The sequence below is a fragment of the Scleropages formosus genome, chromosome 10 (assembly GCF_900964775.1).
Source record: "Scleropages formosus chromosome 10, fSclFor1.1, whole genome shotgun sequence".
Taxonomy (NCBI): domain Eukaryota; kingdom Metazoa; phylum Chordata; class Actinopteri; order Osteoglossiformes; family Osteoglossidae; genus Scleropages; species Scleropages formosus.
In genome coordinates this window covers 18,524,282-18,549,152 of record NC_041815.1, presented here as the reverse complement: position 1 = coordinate 18,549,152, position 24,871 = coordinate 18,524,282, and the positions used below count along the sequence as shown (strand labels likewise).

At 38.0% G+C, this 24,871-nt stretch overlaps 1 protein-coding gene across 1 annotated transcript; it reads left to right on the top strand.

The window, feature by feature from the left end:
* The first annotated feature begins 296 nt into the window (after window positions 1–296).
* Window positions 297–23,423, top strand: LOC108928775 (transmembrane protein 87A). The gene is made up of 21 exons (XM_018742897.1): window positions 297–478; window positions 3,283–3,355; window positions 3,882–3,979; window positions 4,701–4,820; window positions 7,017–7,064; window positions 7,435–7,485; window positions 9,037–9,117; window positions 11,404–11,497; window positions 11,959–12,020; window positions 12,671–12,854; window positions 13,864–13,963; window positions 14,745–14,838; window positions 15,165–15,236; window positions 18,697–18,805; window positions 19,023–19,081; window positions 19,269–19,372; window positions 19,925–19,995; window positions 21,181–21,242; window positions 21,558–21,610; window positions 21,867–21,897; window positions 22,384–23,423. Exons 1-21 carry the CDS (start codon window positions 335–337, stop codon window positions 22,423–22,425), a joined length of 1,752 nt encoding a protein of 583 aa, XP_018598413.1. The 5' UTR covers window positions 297–334; the 3' UTR covers window positions 22,426–23,423.
* The last annotated feature ends 1,448 nt before the right edge of the window (window positions 23,424–24,871 follow it).

Sequence of the window (24,871 nt, the reverse complement as noted above, 5' to 3'; positions counted from 1 at the left end):
GATTTGTTGATTCCCTGAAGAACATGACCCAGTGAGATCTTCGAAAAACTTTAAGGTCGTTCTTTCACAAAATGCCTTTAATATGAGGTGGCCATGTTTTGGATTTGACTCTGTGGTTGATATATCTGGTACTTTGTGTTTTAGGTAATGTAGTTAAGTCAGCTGACTACAAATCAGCACTGTATGCACTGTGTATTTGGCCTTGCGCTTTCCTTAATGGCGGATCGCATCGCGCCTCCGACCTCCGTCATGCCTCCTCGATGACGTCACGTTGCGTCGGAGCGAAGGAGCTGAGCTCGTCATATTTCCAAGTTATCGCAGCGCCTGCTTCCTGATGCAAATGGCGACCGTCATGATGGCCACGGCATTGTTTTCGAGAGCTTCAGCGAAAGTGTTGTCACTGCTGGTTCTCGTTCATTTCACACAACTTTCACACGCCGTGTCAGAGCCTGGCAAGTGGATCTTAAACGTGAACAGTGTAAGTGGCCTTGCCGTGTGTGTGTGCGCGCGCGCGCGACGAGCACACGAGCGCCGAGGTTGACGCTCATTGGCGGCTGTTGCGCTGCTTGTGTCCGCGAGCGCAGCAGCTCGCAGTGCTGCTGAGCGAACTGCGGCTGTAATTCTGGATGTCGCTCAGTGTCTCGATGGGCTCTTTTCTCTCAACATATTTACACTGCGGTAAAAACGAGTGCTGGATTCTGCAGTGTATGTGATATTCGGTTTGAGGAAGAAATAGAAACACCCTAGTATTTTTATGGTCATACTTGACCGCTGAACTATTTCTAGAAGTAGCTACACTTACAGTACTTGGGACATTGATGTGCGTGTCCTGTTATTTTATTAAAATTGCTTCTCTCATTTTCCGGACCACAGAGACGACGTAGGGTAACAGTCACAGAAAATCCAGATAACTTGGATATCATAACGTCGAGACTCGAGTCGAGTGTGGGAAAATAGTTCTATTCGGAATATTTGTGTAAAATACAGTACAGACAGTGTTTAAAAAAAAACAATTTTATGTGACACTTTATCAACGTGCTTCAACCTGATAACTGATTTGGGAAAAAGTAGAAATATTCTTTGTATAACAAACTAACCGACTCGACTGTCTGACGTATTCTGTGTTCCCAACATTGTGACAATCGTGTTTTTTTGCCGTAATAGTGATACTTCACACTACTGTTTGGTCCCGGACACCTGAAACTATACAGTAATGTAGAAGTATTCAAGTAATGCGGAGAGCTGTAGTTGTACCTAAACTGTAAATTTATTAAAAAGAAAACTTTGCAAAAGTCATCTGCATTAAGTTTACAAGCAAGCGTTAACTACTTTACTTCAGGTGTCTGGGTGGGTAGAATAAGCAGTGCTAGAAAGGGGTTTTTGTTAATGAAATGTATTGAGAAATTCCCTGTAGTTTCAGCTCAAAGACTTTTATTTAATTACCTTTTCATAGTTGTCAGATTTTGTAATGGTTGTCATAGTGTAAAATACGTGATAAGTTATTAAAACGGCTGTTAGTGTTCTTTTTCAGCTCCGTGAAGTTGGCCCCCCTACAAACAGCACAAATATTTAAAAAAAAAAAAAAACCTCATGATTCGTCAGTGCTACATTTGTGTAATTCTGTGGCGTAAAAATTAGAATTTGTGCAGTTGCAGTTTTTTTTTTGAGATATTAAAATTTATTTATTTCGGAAATGACGTCACTCCAGCCCCCCTACAGCGCCGCAGGAACTTGAATTTGGGTTTATTTGTTTGTGCTACATTTGTGCTGTTGAAACCACGATTCCATCTCTGTTACTTCTGGAGATAATAGGGTTGTTTACGTAGCATGTGACGTCACCAGCCCCCCTACAATGACGCAGACACTCGAATTGGGGCTCATCCGTTAGTGTTACATTTGTCCTGATTTGTGCCGTTCGAACCGCTGTTGTACCTCCTTTGGTTCTGGAGATATACATGGTAGTTTACATGGCACGTGACCTTGCTCCAGCCCCCCTACGATGCCGACGAAACTCGAATTTGGGCTCATTTGTTAGTGCTACACTTGCGCTGATTTGTGCCGTTCGAACCATGGTCCTATCTCTTTTACTTTATTAAATATAAAGGATAGTATTTCACGTGATGTTACCCGGAATCGTGAAGTTGGCCCCCTTACGAATGGCACAAATAAAGAAAGATATGTTTTTTGTTAGTGGTACATTTGTGCCGATTGGTGCCGCTTAAACCTCAGTTGTACCTCCTTTGGTTCTGGAGACATACATGGTTGTTTATTTGGCACGTGACCTCACTCCAGCCCCCTACAATGCTGGAGAAAGTCAAATTCGGGGTAATTTGTCAGTGCTACATTTGTGCCGATTTGTGCCGTTTGACCCACACAGTCCTATCGTGTAATGTACATATTTAGAACATGTACATTACGACTTTCAGTCCATATAATACTACTGCCTTTTACCTGATCCTGTCCCTTCCACTTTACTTCCATGTTGTGGTCGAACACAACAGAAAAACTGCAGCTGTTCCATGAAAAGTATTGATTCACCCAGGTCGACACAGCGAGTGGGGGGAAAAAAACAACACAACTGTTAAAGTTGAGGTTTTCTTTTCTTTTATGAACAACAGAACTGAAAACGTACAAATTCACTGCAGTGTTTACACCACACGTGTTGTTCTGTGAAACAATGCCGACTTAACAGAAAACATGAAGCAATAAATAAACATGCTGAATATCGCCAGAAATAACATGTCATATAATCACGAATACCTGAAATCTGAAATACGACAGTGATATCACGCGTAATATTTACCTTAATATTTAAGAAGTAGAAGAGATGGAACCGCAGTTTTTAATGGCACAAATTGACACAAATGTAGCACTAACGAAAAATATGCATTTTTTTTAATTTGTGCTGTTGGAGGCCCAACTTCATGGTTCCGGGTAATATCACACGAAATACTATCCTTTATATTTAAAAAAGTGAAAGAGATAGGACTGCGGTTCCAACTGCAAAAATTGGCACAAATGTTGCACTAACGTAAAACATGTATTTCTTCATTTGTGCCATTTGTGCTATATAGAGTCTATCCTGGAAGCATAGGGTGTGGGGCAGGAAATACCCCAGAAAAGGTATTGGTCCATGAATTACATGAATGCATAAAGAACAATTCAGAGTTCACATCATTCAGTCATATACAGTAATTTTTATAATCTTGTTTATAAAGTTATTGTAAAATGGTTTTGTATAAATTAAATGATGAATTATTTTCTTCCCCCACTTGTTTTCAGAAAACGCATGACAATGATGCCCTATATCTCTTCACAAAGACGCTATTTAATGGCTCTGTGATTAACCTTAAATGTAAGTTATACTTTATTGTGGTTTCAAGTATTATGGCACAGTTACACGTCAATTGTACTTTTTATGAAGGGTACTAATGTTGCAATAACCTTAGTATTATGGTTTTCTTAAATGGAAGATGTTAAAACAAGCTTGTTTTTTTTCACTCTTAGATTTATGTTAAAAATATTGATTTGCAGATGGTTCTTAATTCTTTCTTACTGCCTTGTAATGTTTATGCTTATGTTTTGTTCTACAGAGTTTAAAATTGCCCCAAAGTTGTTTACAGGCATCATTTTGTTAACCCTCTTCAGGCAGATGTTGCAAATTAGCATCACTAATTGTCTGCTAATAGTACTATTTCCAACTGCTAGTATTAATTTTGGCCTCAGAGGGTTATAAATGTAGTTGGCTGAATTTTCTCCTTTGAAAAAGCTATTGTGTATTGTTGAATTGCAGGAGATTGGGATAGATTTTGTGTGTTAAAGCCAGTAACTTTAGAATACTGCAAAACCAGTTGCTTATTCACCAATTTATATTTTTTCAGGGTTGAGTGAACGCTGTGAGGATAATAACACAGTAAAATTCTTTGTATCTTGGTACCTGCGAAGTTCACGATGCTATGATGAAGTTTTTAGCCTTGATGTAAGTACTTATTTTAATGTTATATCATTTTCTTCTAGCGTTTGTTTCCAAGTTTTCCATTTTGATGGAATAGCTGTGCATTTCATAAGCACTTTATAACTTTGACAACTCAGGATATACATAAATTTAAAACGGAATATTCATCTCCAGAGATGCACCCATTTGATTTATGAGAGTTTGCCTTTACTAAGAGTAATTTAATACCCATCCTTCAACTTAGGAGGCATTTCCTCAGATTTTTGAGGGCCGCATTTGAATTTCACATGCCTCCTGACAGCTGAGTGGTGCAAAATGTTTGTATTTTTATTTGTTTAGCAGATGCTTTTCACCAAAGTGATGTACATTGGTTACTGTGTAGCTTGTAACAGCTACCTTTATCCACAGTAACATACAATGCTAGATTGAAAGTACCTTGAGTTTTAAGAATTCACCTTCCAAATGGTTTTTCAGCAACACATTGCCTTCAGTAAGTTGAAGACTGTACTGTATTGAAGTCCAATAATAATTTCAGTATGCTATATTAAATAGCAACTGAAGCAGCTATATGGTGTTTTAATTGAATGTGACTTGTCGCGAGATTAAACAATGCAGTAGAGTCTAGCCGTAAATGAACAAAAAGGGTCTTGTAGAAATGGCAGCCAAATGCTCACTTTTGTTTCAATTAGAAATATTTGTATGCATTGTTCTTTGTGCTTTTTTTTTTTTTTTTGTTTTCTTTCAGAACAGAAAAGCACACGAATACTTCAACAAAACCAGTGTGATTCAGGAGGGAGGCGCTGGTTCATATATCACGCATAGCTATAAAAGTACAGGTTGTAGGAAGAATGTTCCTGGAAATGTGGTATGGTTGACTTTTAAATTCTCAATTTATATGTCAGTGGGGGGCAAGTAATTAGAGTGCTATGAAAAAGTACACCCTCTTTTAGTTCTTTAGTTTTATATTAGGTCGGAACTAACCATTTTCTGGTACTACCTTAGTCCTGACAGTGGTTGTCATTATGTGACAATAGAAAAGGTTTTACTTTGTCATTCCTTGTTTATCCAAAAACAGGTCAATGTGCAGAAGTCATGTGAAAAAGTCCATGTCGGGATTTAGTAGTGGCCTCGGTTACATGGCCATTTTTCAAGATGGCTGTATAAATCACCTCTATGGTGATTTTAAGTTGCAACGATTCATACATTTCCATGTCTCATTCTAAGGATAAAGATTATCCAATTATCTCAACAAGCTCTCAGATAAGGAAAAGAATTAAAGCAGAAAGCACTGAGAAAAGGCTGGCTGAAACCACACATGTGAAGAAGGTTGCTGTGAATGCACTGGAAGTTTTGACAAGGAAGAAATTGTGACTTTCACCACTTGTTCCATTGACAGTCCTACCAGTTCCCCTCAGGCATAGATATGGTAGCACAGATGAAAGTGAGAACATCTGGTGAAGCAACCCAATGGGATGTTGTGATTGAGGTGTTTGACTGATAGGTATGGATGCTAAGCTAAACACTGTGGAAACTCTGCTGGACACTGTCAGTTCAAATTAGAGAAACTTCTCTCGTCTCTGGTGCTTTTGAAAACCACATCCATTGATCTAACAGAATACCTTTGTAAGTTGCTTCATTCAGGTTGTATTTCTGAATTGGAGAAGTCACTAGGATCAAAAGATAAATCAGTAGCAGCCCTGGAATAGAAAGATGAGTTGTTCCAAGTGAAACTGGATGGAATGGATTTTTAAAGCTGCTGAAATAATTTGAAAATTGTATTACTTCTGCTGATTGTCCGACAAAGAAGACATTGAGAAAGCCACAGCAAAGAAATGCTACATCTTTAAAGATTCCCATCCGAGATTCTACTCTGACCCGTGATCTGAAATCATCCGCAGGAGACGCAACTTTGATGAAGTCAACAGAGCTTTCAGACTGCACAAAATTTGAGGTTTTACTTTTCCAGGCCGATTAAGATGTTTCCGTGAAGGAACTGTCTGCCAATTTGACTGCTTTCCTGGCTGAGGACTTGGAGAGTGGTTCATACAAGTATCAGAAAAGCCAAACTTTTTTTCTGTTATTATGCAGCTTTATTTACATTTTACATTTATTTAGCAGATGCCTCTCTCCAGAGTGACTTCAGATGACCTTTATGTAGTATTATCAGCCCATACCCCTTATTCACCAAGGTGCCCTACACTGCTAAATGCACTACTTGCAATGGGTCACTCGGCTATACATCAGTGGAACAGACTCGCACACTGTGGTTGAACCTGAACAGCATATCTTTCAGCTGTGGGAGGAAACTGGACCACCTGGATGAAACCCATGCAGGCATGGGAGGAACATGCAAACTCCAGACAGACTGAGCAGGGATTGAACCCACGTCCTCTCACACCACCCAGGCGCTGTGAGACAGCAGTGCTACTTGCTGTCCCACTGTGATGCCCATGTTTCTTTCTCAGTTCTTGTTTATTCTAGACCATATAGTCTTTTAGTGTAGTGTGTATGTATCTATGTGGGGATGTTGCTGCTGTAAAAGTTTTTGTTTGTCTGGCTCTTCTGTTTTGGCATCTCCTTCTATGTCTATGTTTCACTCTGGCTAATCTTCCATAAAAGCAATACTTCTAAGCCTTTTCCTAATGATGCAGTTAAGAAATCTAACATTTAAATTGTTGGTGGATGCCTCTAGATCTCTGAATGATGTTTAAGGGCTTTGTAGTTTCTCTAAGTATCATGATCTTGGGATCAAAATGAAAATACAGAAATTGTAAAAGATGGTGTACTTTTTCACATCATTGTAAAAGTTTTTTCTTTTAAAATTATGATTTACCTGTTCCTTTAAAGTAATTTCTGCATGCTCCAAATTTAACACTAAATGGAATACACATTTTATAATGTGCAGCTCTGTAGAATATTATTGGGTTGCTCTTATTTTGTCTGTTGGCCATCCTTGGGTAGAACTGGTACAGTAAATCTAAAACTTAAGGTTGTGGTGCCATATGATCAGACAATATTTTAGTTGCATAACAGTGATCTTGAGCTGTTTTGATTCTTTCAGTTTGCTGTTAAACCGCTCCCTAATCCAACTCAACTAATTACTAAAGAGGTAAGGAAAGTAAGATGCCATTGTGTGATGTGCTTACTGTGCCATATTTGATGGTGAAAAATGGGTTTTACAGACTTAAAGACATCAGTAGTAAATCTAACTGGTTGAAGAATGTCTCCAGGATGTATTGTAAGAATGTACAGTATGTTAAGTATGAGCTCAAGGGTATGGGTGTTGGTTACTATACCTTTTGAACATGTAGTGATAAGGGGTTTTATGTGCTTTATTAAATAGGTTAAGGGAGAGTTTAGTTTTACTGGTTTAAATGGATGAATGTACATTCATCCAAACATCTCACCCAAGTTGTACAGTAAGTGTAGTGTGTGTATGCAGTTAACCAGTGTGCCTTAACAGACTTCTTATCTTTCAGTCTTCCTCTGGCAGTCAAGGGAGGAGAAGGAGAGACACTTCATCTTTAAAGGTCTGAAGAATTTAATACTTGAAAATGCTTTTCCCCCTAAAGTCCTGTTTTAGCTTCTAAAAATATGCTGTAGGAAATGGCATAGCCCTGTGGAAAGCTTAATTCTGAGACAGCCTTTTTAGATCTTAATGCCACTTTTCAACTAGCACACTGAGTCAAAATCAGGTGGAACCAGCCTGTTTAGTAGGCTTGGAAAGCAGTTTTTGTTCTGCCAGTTTTTCCACCACACATACACAGTTATGCACAGTCACATATGTGCCCAACCCTCATGTAAATGTTACTGTACTACAAAAAAACTGCTGTTACAATTTATTAAAATATATGCCCATTGGGTTTATTATTCAATACAATGGTATTTTATGCTGTCATTTAACTTTCACACAAGGTATTTTATTCTCTGCCTAATACGTCTACTAAGGCTTACACTCTGCAAAGTATGCAGATGCTATACTTCTTCCATAACAACTCATAACTACTGTGTGTACTTCCTACATTCGATCACACTGACAATCTCAACCAGTCACAGTCCAATAAATTTAAAACATAACTTCACAATTGAAATAGCATATTCATGCTGTAATTTATTCATTCCTTCAGATGGTACATTTATCCAAAGTTAATTACACTATTAAGGTTTTTAAACATTTACCCGTTTATGCAGCTGCATAATCTTTACTGTAACAATTCAGAGCAAGTGTACGACTGCAGGTACAGGCATCAGTAATTTGTTTGGAATGTATATCACCTGTAATGGCATGGGTATATCCTGCCTTACACTATATGCTTTCTGGACAGACTTCTGACAATCACAATGCTACATTGGGCAAGCGATTATTGAATGAATGAAAACATTAAAAAAAACTTTTGTTACAAATATTGTAAAATTTACTTCTATCATTATAAAAAACAGAAGATGCAGTCAATTTATAATGAAATACAGAAGAATAAAAGGCTTGGGTGCTCAAATAATCTGGGGTATGTAAGATTTAGAGCAAAGATGAGAGATCACGCTCGAGCTTACCAGAAAATCTTTTAGTTTTTGGGACACGCATTTCAGTGGGAAGCCTTCATCAGTGTACCTATATGTTGTAAAAGAACTTTTATCCATCGTCAACAACAACAACCGCTTGTTCTGAGCGGGGTTGCAGCGAGCCGGAGCCATACCCGGCAACACAGGGTGTAAGGGACACACCCAGGACGGGATGCCAGTCTGTCGCAAGGCACTACAAGCAGGGCTTGAACCCCAGACCCGCCGCACAGCGGGCACCCCCTGAACCCGCCGCGCTGCCATGGCCCCCAAATCTTTTATTTATAGTTAAAATATAAATTATTTTAAAAAAAGACTTGGTTAAAATACCAACTACTTGTTAAAGAAAATGCTTACCATGATGGTAACAAAATCATTGTTTTTTTTTTTCTAATTTGGAAAGTAAATGGTTTCAGCTTTGCATATTGGTTGAGAAGTGGCATAAATATACGTAGTAGCAGGACAGTTACCCTACTTTGGAGTGACTTTTTTAAAAATCTCTTCTCTTTCTACTTTAATTTCAGCCATTACGTACAGCCAGTACTACAAAAGAAAAATCATCCACTCCAGACAGTGAGATTCATAACAGCTTGTCTGCTGAAACAGTAGGTATTCTGTTTATGTAATTGTTCAGAGGGTAACACAAATTCTATAGTTAAGTTCACTTATAAGTATCTGCAGTTGTAGGTAATATCAAAAACAGTATTTTGAGTCTATCTGAACCATTGTGAAACTGTCAAACATGAAACTCTGTAGCAATGTTTTCCAAATAGTAAATGGGAATGGAATGGTTCATTTATAACTATGGGTGTGACATGCAGGTTATTGAAATGAGCAAATTTGACCTCTAATTTCAGCTGTGTACTGCTTATAAACTCTTGTGTATTTTTTTGTAGAATCACATTTATGCACTTGGTTATCTCAGTCTCATAAATGTAGACTGTCAAGTGATGGGGTGGGATGAGGGGCAGTACAACTGAGATGTTTTGTTTTTAATTTGGTGTAAGACTACTTTTTGTCGAATTTTAACACTTCACCACTGTTCAGACGCTTCTGTTGACAATGCAGGACTTCCCTTACTTGCCATGTAAGCATGACTCATGGCCTAAACTCACAGATCTCAGACCCAATGTATTAAGCTTAAGAGCTCTGTTTACTTGTTGATGACACATGCAGTAGACAAGTGTTACATAATATTCTGCAGAACATCAGTATCTTATTTGGCATGTAGACAGCATAAAGCCAGATACATGTATTGCAAACAGTAAAGCTGATAATTTTGTCTCACAGGGGTATCCCCTCACAGCTCTGTTTGTGAATTTGGTTTACTCCTCAGTTCTTCTTTACAAAACTCTGCATGTTCTCTCTATTTTCCAAGGACATACTCTTTTTTAGTAGTGTCCAGATTGCATTTTTATGAACTGCTCCAGTTTTAATTTCCCCCACATATAATAGGCATTTGTGCTATTGATACACTCGGTTATAGTGATAGATATCGCTTGTTCAAACTGCATAAAATTTTGGAACTTTTTTGTTCAAACTTTATTTTATTCCAGATATCATTCATTCATATTATTATCATATCACTGCAGGTGCTGTCACTGTACATTTGTGGAAGGGAATTTATTTGTGTGAATTCCCTACAGGTGGCTTTTTACTGAGCAGTGCTTTACTAATCCCTTCAATAGACATACCTACAACCATACAGCGGAGTAAGTAATGCACAAACTCACTGTACGGGCAATTCGATCACCAGTTTACCTGAAACACATGTCACTGGAACATGGAAAGAGGCTGAAGGAAAGCCAGCAGAGCACAAAGAAGCTGCAAACGTTACACAGGTTGAGTTGCTTTCAGGCCAATGTCCAAACCCACAAGTCTGTTATGAAGTATCAGTGCTACCTGCACTGATGTGTCATGTCTTGTCCAGGGATAGACCCTGTATCCTTATGACATTAGTGTTAGATGATGCTAGTAATGCATTTGTGTTAATCAGATCCCATGCAGCTGAATACAGGTGGGATGGGTCTAAATAACAATGAATAACTGAACTTCTACAACAGTTTGGAAAGTTTTAAAGTGATTATTATATATTTATATGTTTATAAAGACTTATAAAAAAAATCTGAATGTGTAACAAAAAAAATCTTACGCAACACATCAGATGGGGGATACATTGAAATATTTTCTCCCACACACTTTGTCAGAGCAAAAACTTGGAAATCAGTAACAATATTAAGTAAAATGGCAAGATTATCCATGAATTTTGGGCAAAGTTTGTCAAATTGACATTGATTTGGGTCACAAAAAATTAGCTAGATTAACACAGTAAGTGATAATCTAAAAGAGGACTTAGGCATTTAGTTAAGAAGAATAAAAATTAAAAGGCTTAGTATTTTTATTAACAATTTGCATTTGTGCCATGACCAGCATGCAGAATTTTGAGATAAAATTTTGTTAAAAAATTATACTTCCATATGTTGTTTCTTTTTAATGTAATATTATTGTCATGAATCTGTTTTTCATAAACAACATCAACATAAACCAAGTATACCACAGGTATACCACATATAGAACAAGTTATAGCATCTGTGATCAGGTATGTCTTGTATGAAGGTTATGGACACTGTCATCATATCTGTAGTTTTGAACATAAGAAAAAAAGGGTCTGTGATTGGGCAGGTTTTGATTTTAAGTTTGTGTTTTTTTTTCCTGGTTCAAGAACTAATAATTGTTCCAACAAACTTCTGTTGGAAGCATTACTACTTATTTTTGCTTCAGTATATACTCCCAAATCACATACAAAAACCTAAATTCTTCAAAAGTTTAAAGATCCCCTTTAGGAAAATCATTGCTTTTATTAAATATGATCTTCACTCTGGTCCCAACAGCAATATGCCGTGGCTAGGACTTGGGAAGATGGCCCCTACATGTTCATCTTGAAGATTGTTGTTTTGCCATCTGACGCAACCTGGGATTTCCAGTGTAAGAACCTTAACTGTTAACCAATAGCAATAGTAGTTTTGGAATGTCTGTATTTGTTTCTTTTGGGCACCTTTCCTCTATTCAGATTTCTAATTTTGAAACTCTTAGGACAAAATCTTACATTTTTCAGATATAGGTTTCCAACCTATAGGTGCCATCACACTTTTTATCACCCATTTATTAATGCATTCATGATAAAACCATGTTAGTAACTATATTCTTAATCTGCAGTTTAGTTTGAGCTCTTGAAGAGGGAATAGTCCTGGTGAATAATGAGTGTCAGGCTTTGAACTGTGTACTCTCTACAAGTGAGTGTCCTAAAACCCATTACAGCGCTATGTCTTCCATAGCAAATTGCTGCACGATTCCAAGATCAGTGAGCTATTGCCTACCCATAATTATTCCCACTTTTTTGTTACTAGGATGAGCTAACCTGGATGTCTTTCTGTATGTCTCTGCAGTGGAGGTCCGCATGACTGGGCCCCATGGTTATATTTCAGCCACCGAATGGCCCCTAATGATTGTAAGTTTGGTGTTGTGCAGCTCAGTATTTTACCAAGATATTAACAAGTCTCTGGAAGCTCTTCTATGAAATTGTTCTATTCTGGTTAATTGACTTCTGTACAGAGGGGGTGCGGTGGCGCAGTGGGTTGGACCGCAGTCCTACTCTCCGGTGGGTCTGGGGTTCGAGTCCCGCTTGGGGTACCTTGTGACGGACTGGCGTCCCGTCCTGGGTGCGTCCCCTTCCCCCTCCGGCCTTACGCCCTGTGTTGCCGGGTAGGCTCCGGTTCCCCGTGACCCCGTAAGGGACAAGCGGTTCTGAAAATGTGTGTGTGTGTGTGTGTGTGTGTGACTTCTGTACAGTATTTTTGGTGCAACTGATTTCAGTTGTCTGCAAAAGGCAAGTCCTCTCCAGTGCAGAAAACTGAAAAATTTGTGTTTGTATATTTCATATGGTAATCTGCTCCAGTGCTATACTATGAATGTGCTATACTATGAATTTGCTATACCAAAAAGATCTGTATCTTATCAGACCCTTTTTTTAAATCCTTAAGATTATTAATCTTGCTAGAAAATTAGGATTCAGATATAAGAAGTTATGACACTGACAGAATGGCCATATCCCCTGATGGGGGAAAGTGTTTGTCACTCAGACCTGTACTGCTTCCCTAGTTCTACATGGTGATGTGCATCATCTACGTGTTTCTGGGCCTGCTGTGGCTTGTCCTTTCGGCCTCCTACTGGAGGGACCTGCTGCGTATTCAGTTCTGGATTGGCGGGGTCATCTTTCTGGGCATGCTGGAGAAGGCTGTGTACTATGCAGAGTTTCAGAGCATTCGTTATGACGGCATCTCAGGTGGGTCTGGGAGGGCTGATGCCAGAGGGCACTGACCATGTGTTACATCACGCACATTTGCATTAATTTTTAAATCATAAAATTGGAAATGTGGGAATAGAGCATTCTTTATACTATTTTCTGATGTAGTACAGCAGCAATTATTGCATGTTCTAGTTCATACTAAGGACAGTATGGAAAATTAAATTACAGTGGGTCCCCTACTTACAAACTTGACACCCAGAGTTGGTTTATTGCTTGAAAAAATGTTAGTCCAATGCAAAGCGATCAAGTGGTTGTCATTAATTCTGTGATTCTCAAATGGCAGTGTTATGTGTACCAACAAAAACAGTGGTTTTGGACAAAGTGACTGATGTGAGAATCATGTATCTGTATCTAGGAAATGCTCTTTTTACTGAGTTGTGAGTTACTTTAGAGAAAATCATCTCCTAAATGAAAAAATGTAAATGTCAGCATCACAAAAGCTCCATGTGCTGGGAGGCAGCAGTATTGTTGTTTTGGGTGGAAACAGCAGCACCGTCTCTCTTCAGCTAAGCAGCTTGTAGAGGACACGCTGGCAAATGCTTGCCTTATGTACCTTTCTGTGCATTCCGAGTCACCTCCCTGGGTATTAATGCCCTTTTGAAAATAAGCAAGGTCAGTAAAGAACTCTGGTTAGAACTAGAGCAGGATGTTGACAAACACTTAAGTCAAAGTTTACTGTCTGTCGACTAATTGGGAGAAGCTTTAGTACTCAAGTTGGTATGCTATTTGTGGAAAAAATACTAACTACTACTCAAAGTTTGCGGAGGCAAACTTCTGTACTTGAAAGTTCGTAAGTTCATAAGGGGACCTACTGTATTTACAATCCTAAAATCTGGTTTAAAATCCTGATTTGTGACTGACTAATGTCATCACAGTTTTGATTGCATGTAGTCCATTTTCCTCATGTTGAAAATCAGTCATGAATATAGAATATCACTTGAAAATACAGGTTGAAACCTTGTGTTGTGCTGACTCTGCTCCACAGTGCAAGGGGCAGTGGTGTTTGCAGAGATCCTGTCCGCTGTGAAGAGAACTCTTGCCCGTGTGTTGGTCATCATTGCAAGTCTTGGCTATGGAATAGTCAAGTAAGTAACCGTATTCCCTCATTACCTGTCAGCCCAGCAGTTATAGGCCGACTGTGTAGCAAAGTGAGCAAGACACTGATGGGATACGGATTATAGTAAGGGTTATAGGTTTTTTTTTTTTTTTTTTTTTTTGGTCTGCAATGAACGATATGTAAAATTCAGTTTGATAAGTAAGCCTTTATCGTAGATTTTTTCTCCCTATATTTCTGGTTTAGCTCACGCTATATATTCACAGTTAGCATTCCATTATTTCACATGAACAAGTTAAAGCCAATTGGAGCTGATAACTAGTTAACCTAAAAGTTTAGTTAATTTTATTTTCACCATGTTGAACCGCTGTCTTTGTGTACAGCACTTTATTATACTTTGTATTTTCTACAAAACATCTACAAAAAATGCAGTGACATATGTCAAAGCACAAGAAACATTAATGTATTTGAGTGCAATTGGGATCTCTAATTGAGCAGAAAAAAGCATAAGTACTGGGTCCCCAGGGCCGGCATTTAGAGGAAAAGAATTTACACTTTCGTACAGATAAAACTCAGGATATTTGTATTTCTCTTTAAACTGTTCACTCTTGATCCCAGTGGGATGTGGTGTAAGTTTTGCTTTTGCTGAGCGGTTACGCACTTAGGAGGCCTATTTCCGTTTCATTCCCTGTACTTCCTTGGTTAATCATTATGGGAGCCACCTAGAACCCAGAGTGAAAACATTGGCTTGAGACAGTGCCTCTGCAGTTTGGGAAGCTGTTGTAATACTCTGATCTTGTCTGTATCCTCAGACCAAGGCTTGGGGCATTGCTGCACAGAGTCGTGGGAGTGGGACTTCTTTACCTTGTCTTCTCCATTGTGGAGGGCATCCTACGGGTTAACTCGGTAAGGTGCTTTCCTCTTCGAACTGTCAGTGTAGGAAGACACCTTAAGTGCCTCGCTGAAAATTCTTGAAACTTCTACTTTCAAAAATGGATGCAGTTCTACCTTTTCTAGTTTCTAGCTGCATCTGCAATTCTCTTTGGCAGTACTGCTCAGTTTGACCCATAATAAAGAGAACAGTTCCCCAAAGACTAAGAATGTAATGATTGTATAAAATTGTGCTTTTCACATTTATAAAAATCAGGTTCTATGTAATTTAAATAGAATTGGGAGCCTGTAGTATTCATAGTGCATTTTATGATGCGACACTGTTAACCTGTTCTTTGCAGGAACAAGGGGGAAATAGCAGGCTACTGTGTGACATTGTTCTTGCTTTCACTGACTCCTGTATTGTTTGGTGGATATCCTTTTAGCAGCTTTTGGGTGTGTCAACCCACAGTTTATCTGAGAAACTTTAATCTATGCCTTTCTAAAAACCAGATCTTTGCATAGTCATTTTTGAAAGGGAATATTGACAATTGAAAATATACTGGTTACTGTATAGATCGGTGAGGGGGAAACATTTTTGTAGAATTTGTTAATGTTCGCTGTTCATACCCTGTGTTTTTGGTAAAGATGTTCAATGCAGTACATAGATATAACTGATAAGGCTTGGGAGTGGGATTATATTTACATTTACATTTTTTCATTTAGCAGATGCTTTTCTCCAAAGAAATGTACATTTCATAGAAAATACAATGTGTGCGTTACATGAGCAGAAAGAGAGACAGATGCAGATGCGTGATTAAGTACAGTTAGTTTCTTTCCGCCATAAGAACCAATGTACATCACACAAGTAACTGCATAAAACTGTATCCAAACATTGACGATTCCTAGTCAACTTCCTACATTAATTAAATATATACTGTATATAGTTAAACATTTACGTTACATATATTGTTTATATGTGTTTACACTATGTATGTTTATATATCATTTATATATGTAACATTTACGTAAAGGAACTTCAAAAATACTGCAGTAACTGTCCGTCACTCTCATCAATCTATTTCTTTTGTCCTACCTCAGTTTTAAAGCAGAAGTTTGGGCCTTGATCTGACATCGAACAGCTGTCCTTTCTGCTTAATGAATTTTGAGATCTTCAATACTACGCAAAAGGGCTGATTGTTCTATTTCTTATGGGTTAATTGCTTTCTGTGTTTCATAGACAAAGAAAAGTGTTTAATGAAGGTGTCAAAGTCATGTATTATTAATAATTAATGTAATTCTTTCATTATCGACAACTGTTTGTCTTAATGGATGGTCGCAGTGGTCTGAAGCCTATCCCAGAAGCACAGGGTTCAAGGTCATGTACACGGACAGGCCACAAGCCCATCACAGGGAAGTCACATGTCACTCATTTATTCACTTCTCTATATGCAAACTATGGGAATTTAGAGTCACCAGTTCACTTTAAATATGTCTTTAGACTGTGGGAGGAAACCAAAGCATTCAGACACAATCTGCATAAACATGGGGAGAACATTTGAATTCCACAGACTGAGCCAGACTTGACCAAAGTTTAAAACCAAGTGTTGCTAGGCACCAAGACACCTGTCAACGTGCTGTCCTATCATCATCATTAATTTTAGTAGTATTATTATATGTTGACGTATATCCTGTTGTACCCAAGAGTAGCACTTTTGCACTTGTTGATTTTCCTGACCTCCTGATCAGATTCTTACTGTTTTTTACTTAAATGCACACAAATGCACAGAGGGAAGTAATACTTTAGATGCAGGTAAATGGGAAGCTGAATGAATTAACAAGTAAGTAATAATCAGGTTAATTTTGGTTGCAGGCATTCTTTTGGGAATAAGATTATTCCAAAGATTGTTACAGTTGTCATAGGAGTATAGACAGCCTCTAATGGTTTTGCTTTTAATCCTGAAAATGTGAATTAAGAATTATGTTCTTCAGTTGGCCTTTGGTGCTGTTTGGTAGTTGTTACTATCTACAGTCTGTCTTTTTTTGACATTATTGGTTGATGACGGGTACCAGTTCGATCTGGTGGTCACTTGCTGGTGTCTCTATTCTTTTTCCTGCTTGGATCAGGATCATCTTTCCTTAAACCATCTTTATATTAAAGCTGCACCAGTAGCCAGTTTGAACCTGGAACTTTTCATAAAGCACCGTGAAATTAATTCTCTGTTCTCCTACTTAGTAATTTTAAAGAGTTTGGCAGAAAGTGTACCTCAACAGACTCCAGAAATGTTTTCATACACTTTTGAGATCTTGCTGCATAACTATTCAACATGTAAATGTAGTTAAGTCTTAACGAGTGGTTGGATAAAGGAATGAGGTGATTGGTAAACTCATGTATCTTCCATTCACCTTTATAAACATTAGTTGTCTTTGTGCATTGGATTTGCTGTAATAGGTCATCACTTTTTTCCTTTTAAGGCAACAGTTGTTTTGATTTTTCCGTTTCAGGTTGCTTCACAAACGCTTCCCTTTGCCTTTGTCTTGTACATGGCTTATTTTCATCAGTTCCCTCTCCCTTTTTGTTTTCAGTTAGCCTGTTTTTGAAAAAGCTCTCTGCAATTGCTTTTTAATGAAAGCAATGATTGAAGGTGATTATTTGAGGTGATTATTCAGCTTCACAGTCTCCCTGGAGAGTTTGTGATGCTGCCGTCTTCCTGTCTCTCCTGTACCCTGTCTCTATCTGTATTTGTCTTTCTCTCTGTCCCCTCAGGCTGAGGATGATCTCCTGCTCCTGGCTGCCATTCCGTTGGCCGTTCTCGACTCTACTCTTTGCTGGTGGATATCCTGTCTTGCACCTCTCTCCTGTCTCTGTCACTCCCACTGCAGCTTTGCTTTATCCCCGTCCTCCATTTGCTCCACTACATCATTGTTTGTTGATTTTGTGTGTTTGCTTGCAAGGGTTTTCCTATTCCTTTTCCCATATAATTCACCTGATCTTCCTCACCTGCTTTCCACAGGCTCAACAGCAGAGTACTCAAAATTTGAAGACTTTTATCTGTTGCTGAAACATGCAGACACAGCAATAACTTGAGTTCCTATTTATTTCACAAAGAGAAATCAAGAAATTAAGCTTAGTCTTTTATGTACTGTTATCTATGATATACAAGCTAGGTTTGACATTTTTGATGTGTGTTGCATGCCACAAGGCTTGATCCACGTTCACAATATTATTACCTGAGCTGTTCACCTAGGTCCTGGGCAAAAAGTCATTAGACAGAATGAAGTTGCAATTTCTTTGGGTCTTTGGCTTCTTACTGCCTAAAACAGAAACTGGGGTGTAATATCTGTAATTTTCTATTTGGACTGCTTTAACAACTGTACTGGTTCGTTGGGACCAAAGGATGCTAGCACAAAGATCTTTGACTGTAACTTTATTTTAGGCTGGGTGAGATATCGAGGAGGAGGGGTTCAGGGTTGTAAATGGAGATCCAAGCTTTAGAACTGGGATCCATAGTTCTTCTTGCCTCCTCACTTCAAGTGAAGCATCTAAAGGCCCTCCCACTGCAAGCAGCAGGAGCTTACATAGGGGACTCATGGTAACATGGTGTTAAATAATCAAAGCCAGTCAGTCATGTCAGTATTGTTTATAGAGTGGTCCATCATCTCAGGGATGGCTGCATGCTACACCTGCTTTTTGGAGACCTCTTCATGGCCTTGGTGGTCCTCACCTGTTCCGTGTATATACTCTCAGAACTTGTATATCAAACGTTATCATTTGCCCTTCGTCATACTTTGAATTTGTGTATTATTTGGCTGTTGTTGTGCTTGATCAATTATGGGACAAGGAAAAAGAATAGGTTGTTTGTGAGGTTGGGGAATTCCTTGACTAGCTCTCACATCTTCGTCAGTCTGGCTCAGACAATGAAGCTTCTGCGCCTCAGAAGAAATGTGGTCAAACTGTCACTCTACCGTCATTTTACCAACACCTTGATCTTTGCAGTAATTGGTGAGTTCACTGTCACTTCACAATATAAAATTAGTGGTGTCTATTCATGTTACTTGCTTTATAGTTGCTGCATTGCATTGTTTCATTTGCTATTTACTCTAAGCAATGTGTATAGCACTAAAGTCTATAGCAAAAAATTGGAACCCACCCAGACAGCGTGTTGTGTGCAAATTGTAAAGGATTTCTGTTAAGCTTAGCTTTTATCTTTTTGTTGCAGCCTCTGTCATTTTCATCATTTGGACAACAAAGACTTTCAAGTTTTCTAACTGCCAGTCTGTGAGTACTATCTCCTTACTTCAGTTAGCCTCAGGCAATGGATATTGCTGAAGTCACCCACATCCATTTCCTCTTTGTGGAGTTTTCTCCGACTCTGTTCATGGTCGTACTTTGTAGTAGTGTTAAGGATGACTGCTCCCCTGTGCTCCTTACCACTTTCTGCCTTTCTCATGCTCTCCTTGGGCAGGACTGGAGGGAGCTCTGGATTGATGATGCATTCTGGAGGTTTCTCTTCTCAGCGATTCTACTGGTCATTATGTTCCTGTGGAGACCATCAGCCAACAACCAGAGGTGTGGAGCTTATATGAGGGCATGTTTATTTAGTAACAAAGCACCATGTAGCTGGCTGTAAGTTTGTTACAGCTGTCAAAAATATTATACAGAAGATGTATATGTGTATTTGTACATCTGTGCTTGCATGAGTTTTGGTAAAAATTCATACATGTAATGATTTGATATTTCATGATTTGCCGCATCATTCATTTTTGTGTAACACAAGTGAACGCTTGAAGTTCAACCTGATAAACATGAGATTAAGAAGCATCATGGAATCAGATATGTTTGCAGTATAGTATTTGTCATGGGAATATGTCACCCCTTGATTGCGCAGCTCTAGTCCCGAAGTAACAGTATATGACAACCTAATGATTTTGAAATCATTAGTGAATAACCATGAGCTGCAGTGCTATAATTTTTCTTTATCTGGCCACAATTACTGTATGCAGAGTTCTTTTCATGGATTCCAAGTCAGTGTCATTTATAAATAGTTTCACACTGATATACGAAAAATGGAATGGCCATTACATATAATTGCTGATAATTTATTGTCCATGTTGTTTACAGGTATGCCTTCAGTCCACTGGTGGATGAGATGAGTGAAGAAGAAAAAGAGCAGCTTATGAATGAAGGCTTTGGTAAGAAATTCAATGTTAATCTATATTAATATGATAACGATACCAGCTGTTTCCTGTACTGAAATTAGCAAATGAGTCAATGTTTTTTTTTTTTTTTTTTTTTTTTTTTTTTTTTATTATTTTTATCAAGTTATTCACACATAAATCTTCATATTAAATCTTAGGTTCTCTTTGTAACGTTGGAAACAGAAGTAAATATGCTGTCAGTTATGGTGGAAATACAATCCCAGTAATGGCACCGTTCAGTTGTGCAGAATGTTTTATGTACATATTTGAAATTACTTCAGAGGTGAATAACAGAGTCTGCAACTAGGACTAAATTGTATTCATAGGAATTAAAGAAAAACATTGAGAGGTCAGCAGCATTGCGCTGACCTTTGTGAGATTTAAAAAAATCTTGTTTTTTTACATTTATTCATTTAGCAGACGCTTTTCTCCAAAGCGATGTACATTTCGGAGAAAATACAATTTGTGCATTACATTAGGAGAAAGAGAAATATAGTTGCAGTCATGTGATTAAGTAAACCTAGTTTGTTTCTTTCCACTTTATGCACCAATCTTTACTGCAGGAGTAGGTACACAAAATTCAGGATAGACTCATCCTGATCACCTTTCAACAATTTTTTTTTATTTGTTCATTGTTTAATCAATGATGGGAGAGCACACTTCAAGCTTAGTTCGAGATGGTTTTTTTTTTTTTCTTGAGACAGATGTGTCTCAGCTGGGGGGCGCGCTAGCGCAGTGGGTTTGGTCGGGTCCTGCTTTCTGGCAGGTCTGGGGTTCAGGCCCTGCTTGGGGTGCATTGTGACTGACTGGCAACCCATCCTGGGTGCGCCCCCTCTCCCTTCAGCCTTGCGCCTTGTGTTGCCGGGTTAGACTCTAGTTCACCACGACCCCGCTTGAGACAAGCGGTTTCAGCCTGTGTGTGTGTGTCTCAGCTGAAGAAGGCTTTCCCGTCAAAACACGTTCATCCCACGAAATGAAAAGGTCTTTCAGTAAGCTTGAAGTGTGTTCATCTATCATTGATCAAAATCCTACATACAACAATGGGTTTTCTAGCACAGGTTTTTTATTCCCTATTGTTCTACAAGTAGTGTGTCTTTTTGTTTCTTCTCATTATTTAATTCTCATGTCCTTTTTGCATATAATTATAGTTTTTAACCCCTCTTATAATGTTTACTGCAGAAGGTGTTAAAATGAGAGGCTTAAAGGCAGAAGCAAATGGAGCTGCAAAACCAAACAAAGTGGTCAGTACCCACTCCAAATGACTTTTGGGATCCCTTCTACCTATGTAATATGCATTTCCTTGTATTTTTTTAATATAATTTCGGAACATGTTGTTTTACATATGAAATTTAACTGCGTCAAAATGCTACTGTGATAAATGTGAAAGTTGCATTGCCTTTTTGTGGAGCCTTAAAACAACTGCTAGAACTTTTCAAGAACCCCAGATAGTATATTTGACCTCCTATCTAGAGCCCCTCTGAGAAATTGAACCTCATAACAAGATCACAGTAGAAAAGGAATTGCTGGTTTGATGTTTGTTGCTGTTTTTCTTGCAGGATGAGGACCTTAAGTGGGTGGAGGAAAACATCCCATCGTCAATGGCAGATGTGTAAGCCTACATAAACTTTATAGATTTGGTTGAATATGAATCACACTGTTCATTTTTGATGATATCTTCAGAGTACCATAACAGCTTTTTTGCAGTTTGCAGCAATGAGTTTTTATACTGTATTTTTGACACATTACTTTTGAGGCAGACTTTGATATTGATATTTATATATAGTAATGGACTTAATATTTATTTATAATAACTGATCTTTGCTGAGTAGTGTTTATAGGTTAACTCGCAGTCCTTGTCTTTGCAGAGCAATTCCACCCCTATTGGATTCTGATGAGGTTAGTTATTTATTTAATATAATTTTATGAATGTTCAGAAGGTGGCGTCACTGTGCATAGACTGCAGAGATAATTCGGATAACTGATTCATGTCCTTGGTTGATTATTTTGTTATTTCAAATAATTGTAGCAATCCAGTGAAGTCTTTCGAAATGATATATTTAAACAATTGATAGTATTCATAAAAATGTTTCTCTCATTATAGTATGAATATTTCCTATATCCAAATTGTCCTCCTAAATGAAGGATTTAAATTTCTGATAGAAAGCGATGTTGTAGTTTCCTGAGTTATGAGTCAGTCTTACAGCTATTTTTTCTGTGAACATTAATAGACATTAATCTTTATCTCTACTTTTTTAAAATTATTGATAGTGTAATATCTGGCAAAATCAACTTAATTTTTTTACCAGTGTAAAAATATGTATGTATATTTGTGTCTACAATTTACAGTGTTTTATAATTATATATTACAACTTTTTTTTGCAGGAAATCATGACTACAAAATTTGAAATGTCCAAAATGGAATAGAAAGATGCTGTGATTATTGTAAATACTTTCTCTGGACAATGATTAATTTTGTATGTTGGATTTACTCTTCACAGTTACAAGCTTTCTAAGCAACATCTGTAAATATGGAAAGGCAAAAACAATGAGATGCTGTTTATTTTATTTTTGCTTGTTTATATTTATATTTTGAGTATTTTAATCCTGATTTTCCTGCAAATGTACATTTTACTGTTTACACATCTGAATATCAGATATTGATTAAATCATGGACTTATCAGAGATATTTTTTCTTGTTTGAAGAATTATATATTTTTTGGCACTGCTGTTTGTGAACTATGTTATGAACGGTAGTCTGAATGGCAGTTTTATCCAAGAGTGCAATGCGACATGGTTAGTACCTTTAAAGCTGGGTCAGTTGCAACAGGAAAACAAATGACTGCAAGCGGCTGGATTATTTTGTTGTTTCTGCTCCCAAGATGATGATTGGGAATTCTGACAGCGTGTCCATTAATGAGTTCCCCAGAGCCTTTAGCCAGACACTACTGTTACATGCAGCTTTTGCTTAGCCACAATGTGGCTTCCAATAATACAATGTGAATGGCCCTGTATGTTTGCGGTACCAGTGTAGGAATGAGCGATGCACACAAATATCGTCCATGGTGAAGATGATTATGAGTTTATCCCTCATAAAATAGCTCCAAATACTGTGGTTGCTCTCTGCCAAATATTTTATAGGGATTTCTTTTTAATATGATTTATGATTTTCCAAACCACATAGAAGCCAGGGGAGTATTTTTATGTTATCTATGTTCTACAACTCTTATACTCAGGTTGGACTGAACAGATTTTTGATTGCTGCCAAGACTAAAATGGTATTTTTTTCTTGGTATTATTATTTATTCATTAAAGTGATGCTTTTCTCCAGAGTGATTTGTAATGTTAGGTACTCAATCATTTACCCCTTCATACAGCTGAATAATTTTTGTGGGAGTAATTTAGCATAAGTACCAGGGGCGTGGTGGCACAGCGGGTTTGATCTGTGCCTGCTCTCTGGTGGGTCTGGGGTTCGAGTCTTGCTTGGGGTGCCTTGCGATGGACTGGCGTCCTGTCCTGGGTGTGTCCCCTCCCCCTCCAGCCTTACGCCCTGTGTTGCCGGATTAGGCTCCGGCTCGCCGCGACCCCACTTGGGACAAGCGGCTTCAGATGGTCTGTGTGTGTGTGTGTGTGTGTGTGTGTGTGTGTGTGTGTGTGTGTGTGTGTGTGTGTGTGTGTAATTTAGCATAAGTACCTTGGTCAGGTGTACAGGAACAGGGATTCAGATCTGGGTCCTTTGATTGCTAGGGGATTGCTTTAAACTTTACGCTGCCTGGTGCGTGGTTATGCAGTCATAAACGATAATTGATCTGTTATACATAACTGTTAGCTATTGTAAACCAAAAATAAGACCTTTCTGGTGAATAAAATAAAGTATTTTAAATGTTTTTATGGACCAAAACAGAGCTTTGTTTTTTTTTTTTTTTTTTTTAAATATCCAGTTATATTTAGGCTCTAAATTATTTACCTGTTAATAGAAATGAGTGATGAGTATGAATTGGCTTGTTTCATATCCAAATAATTGACTTTTTCCTTGCCAATCTTGTAAAAATTTCACATGGTCAAAACAGGAAATTCCCACAAAATACATCAGCATGTGCTAGACATAGCTTTTGACCTTCAGCATTTCGTGTCCCATGTGTGTCTAGATGCAGAACCTCGCACTATTTCTAATTATAACATGTCATTTTGTGTCAGACCACAGGCTCCTTAAATCCATTTCATGAATCCTGTAAAATATCTGATGGAATGCAAAGGCCTTTTGGAGAGTCATTCCAAATCTAAGTTGCAGCGCTGTCATTTTGTAAAACGTGCCAAGGTTTCATGGATAAATTAGCATAACTTTAGTTCTGCATTAATTTCAAAGGCTTTGACATGATCAGAAATAGTCCCATGAAAATTTCAGGTCTTATAAAATGCAAAGTACTGCATACTAAAATTGTTTACGCCACTGAATTTGCAATCCTGCGACTATCTTTCTTACGCTGCACATTATTCATTATCCCTATAATCCAATTCTCAAAGTGCTGCTTTGTCATAGACTGAGGCTCAGATTCTCACACTGGCTGAATTGGTAAACCTGGTATGTTTGACTCCACAGAGAGGTAATACTGGACTTCGTCTTAGCTCAGTCTTACTTAACCTGCAGTTGTTTCCAGAAGTAATTAAGATAGGACCTCTTGATGTTAAACAAAGGGTCATATCCTGAGGTATTTCATAATAGAATTTTACAATACATCAATATTTAAAGAGGGTAAATATTAAAGCATTCTGATTGTAATGAAGGTAAGTATTAGAACTCTTGTACTAAAAGTAAGAAGCCATTAAAATCTAGCAAATTTCCACCACCTTTTAAAAAAAGAAGTATGTCAGT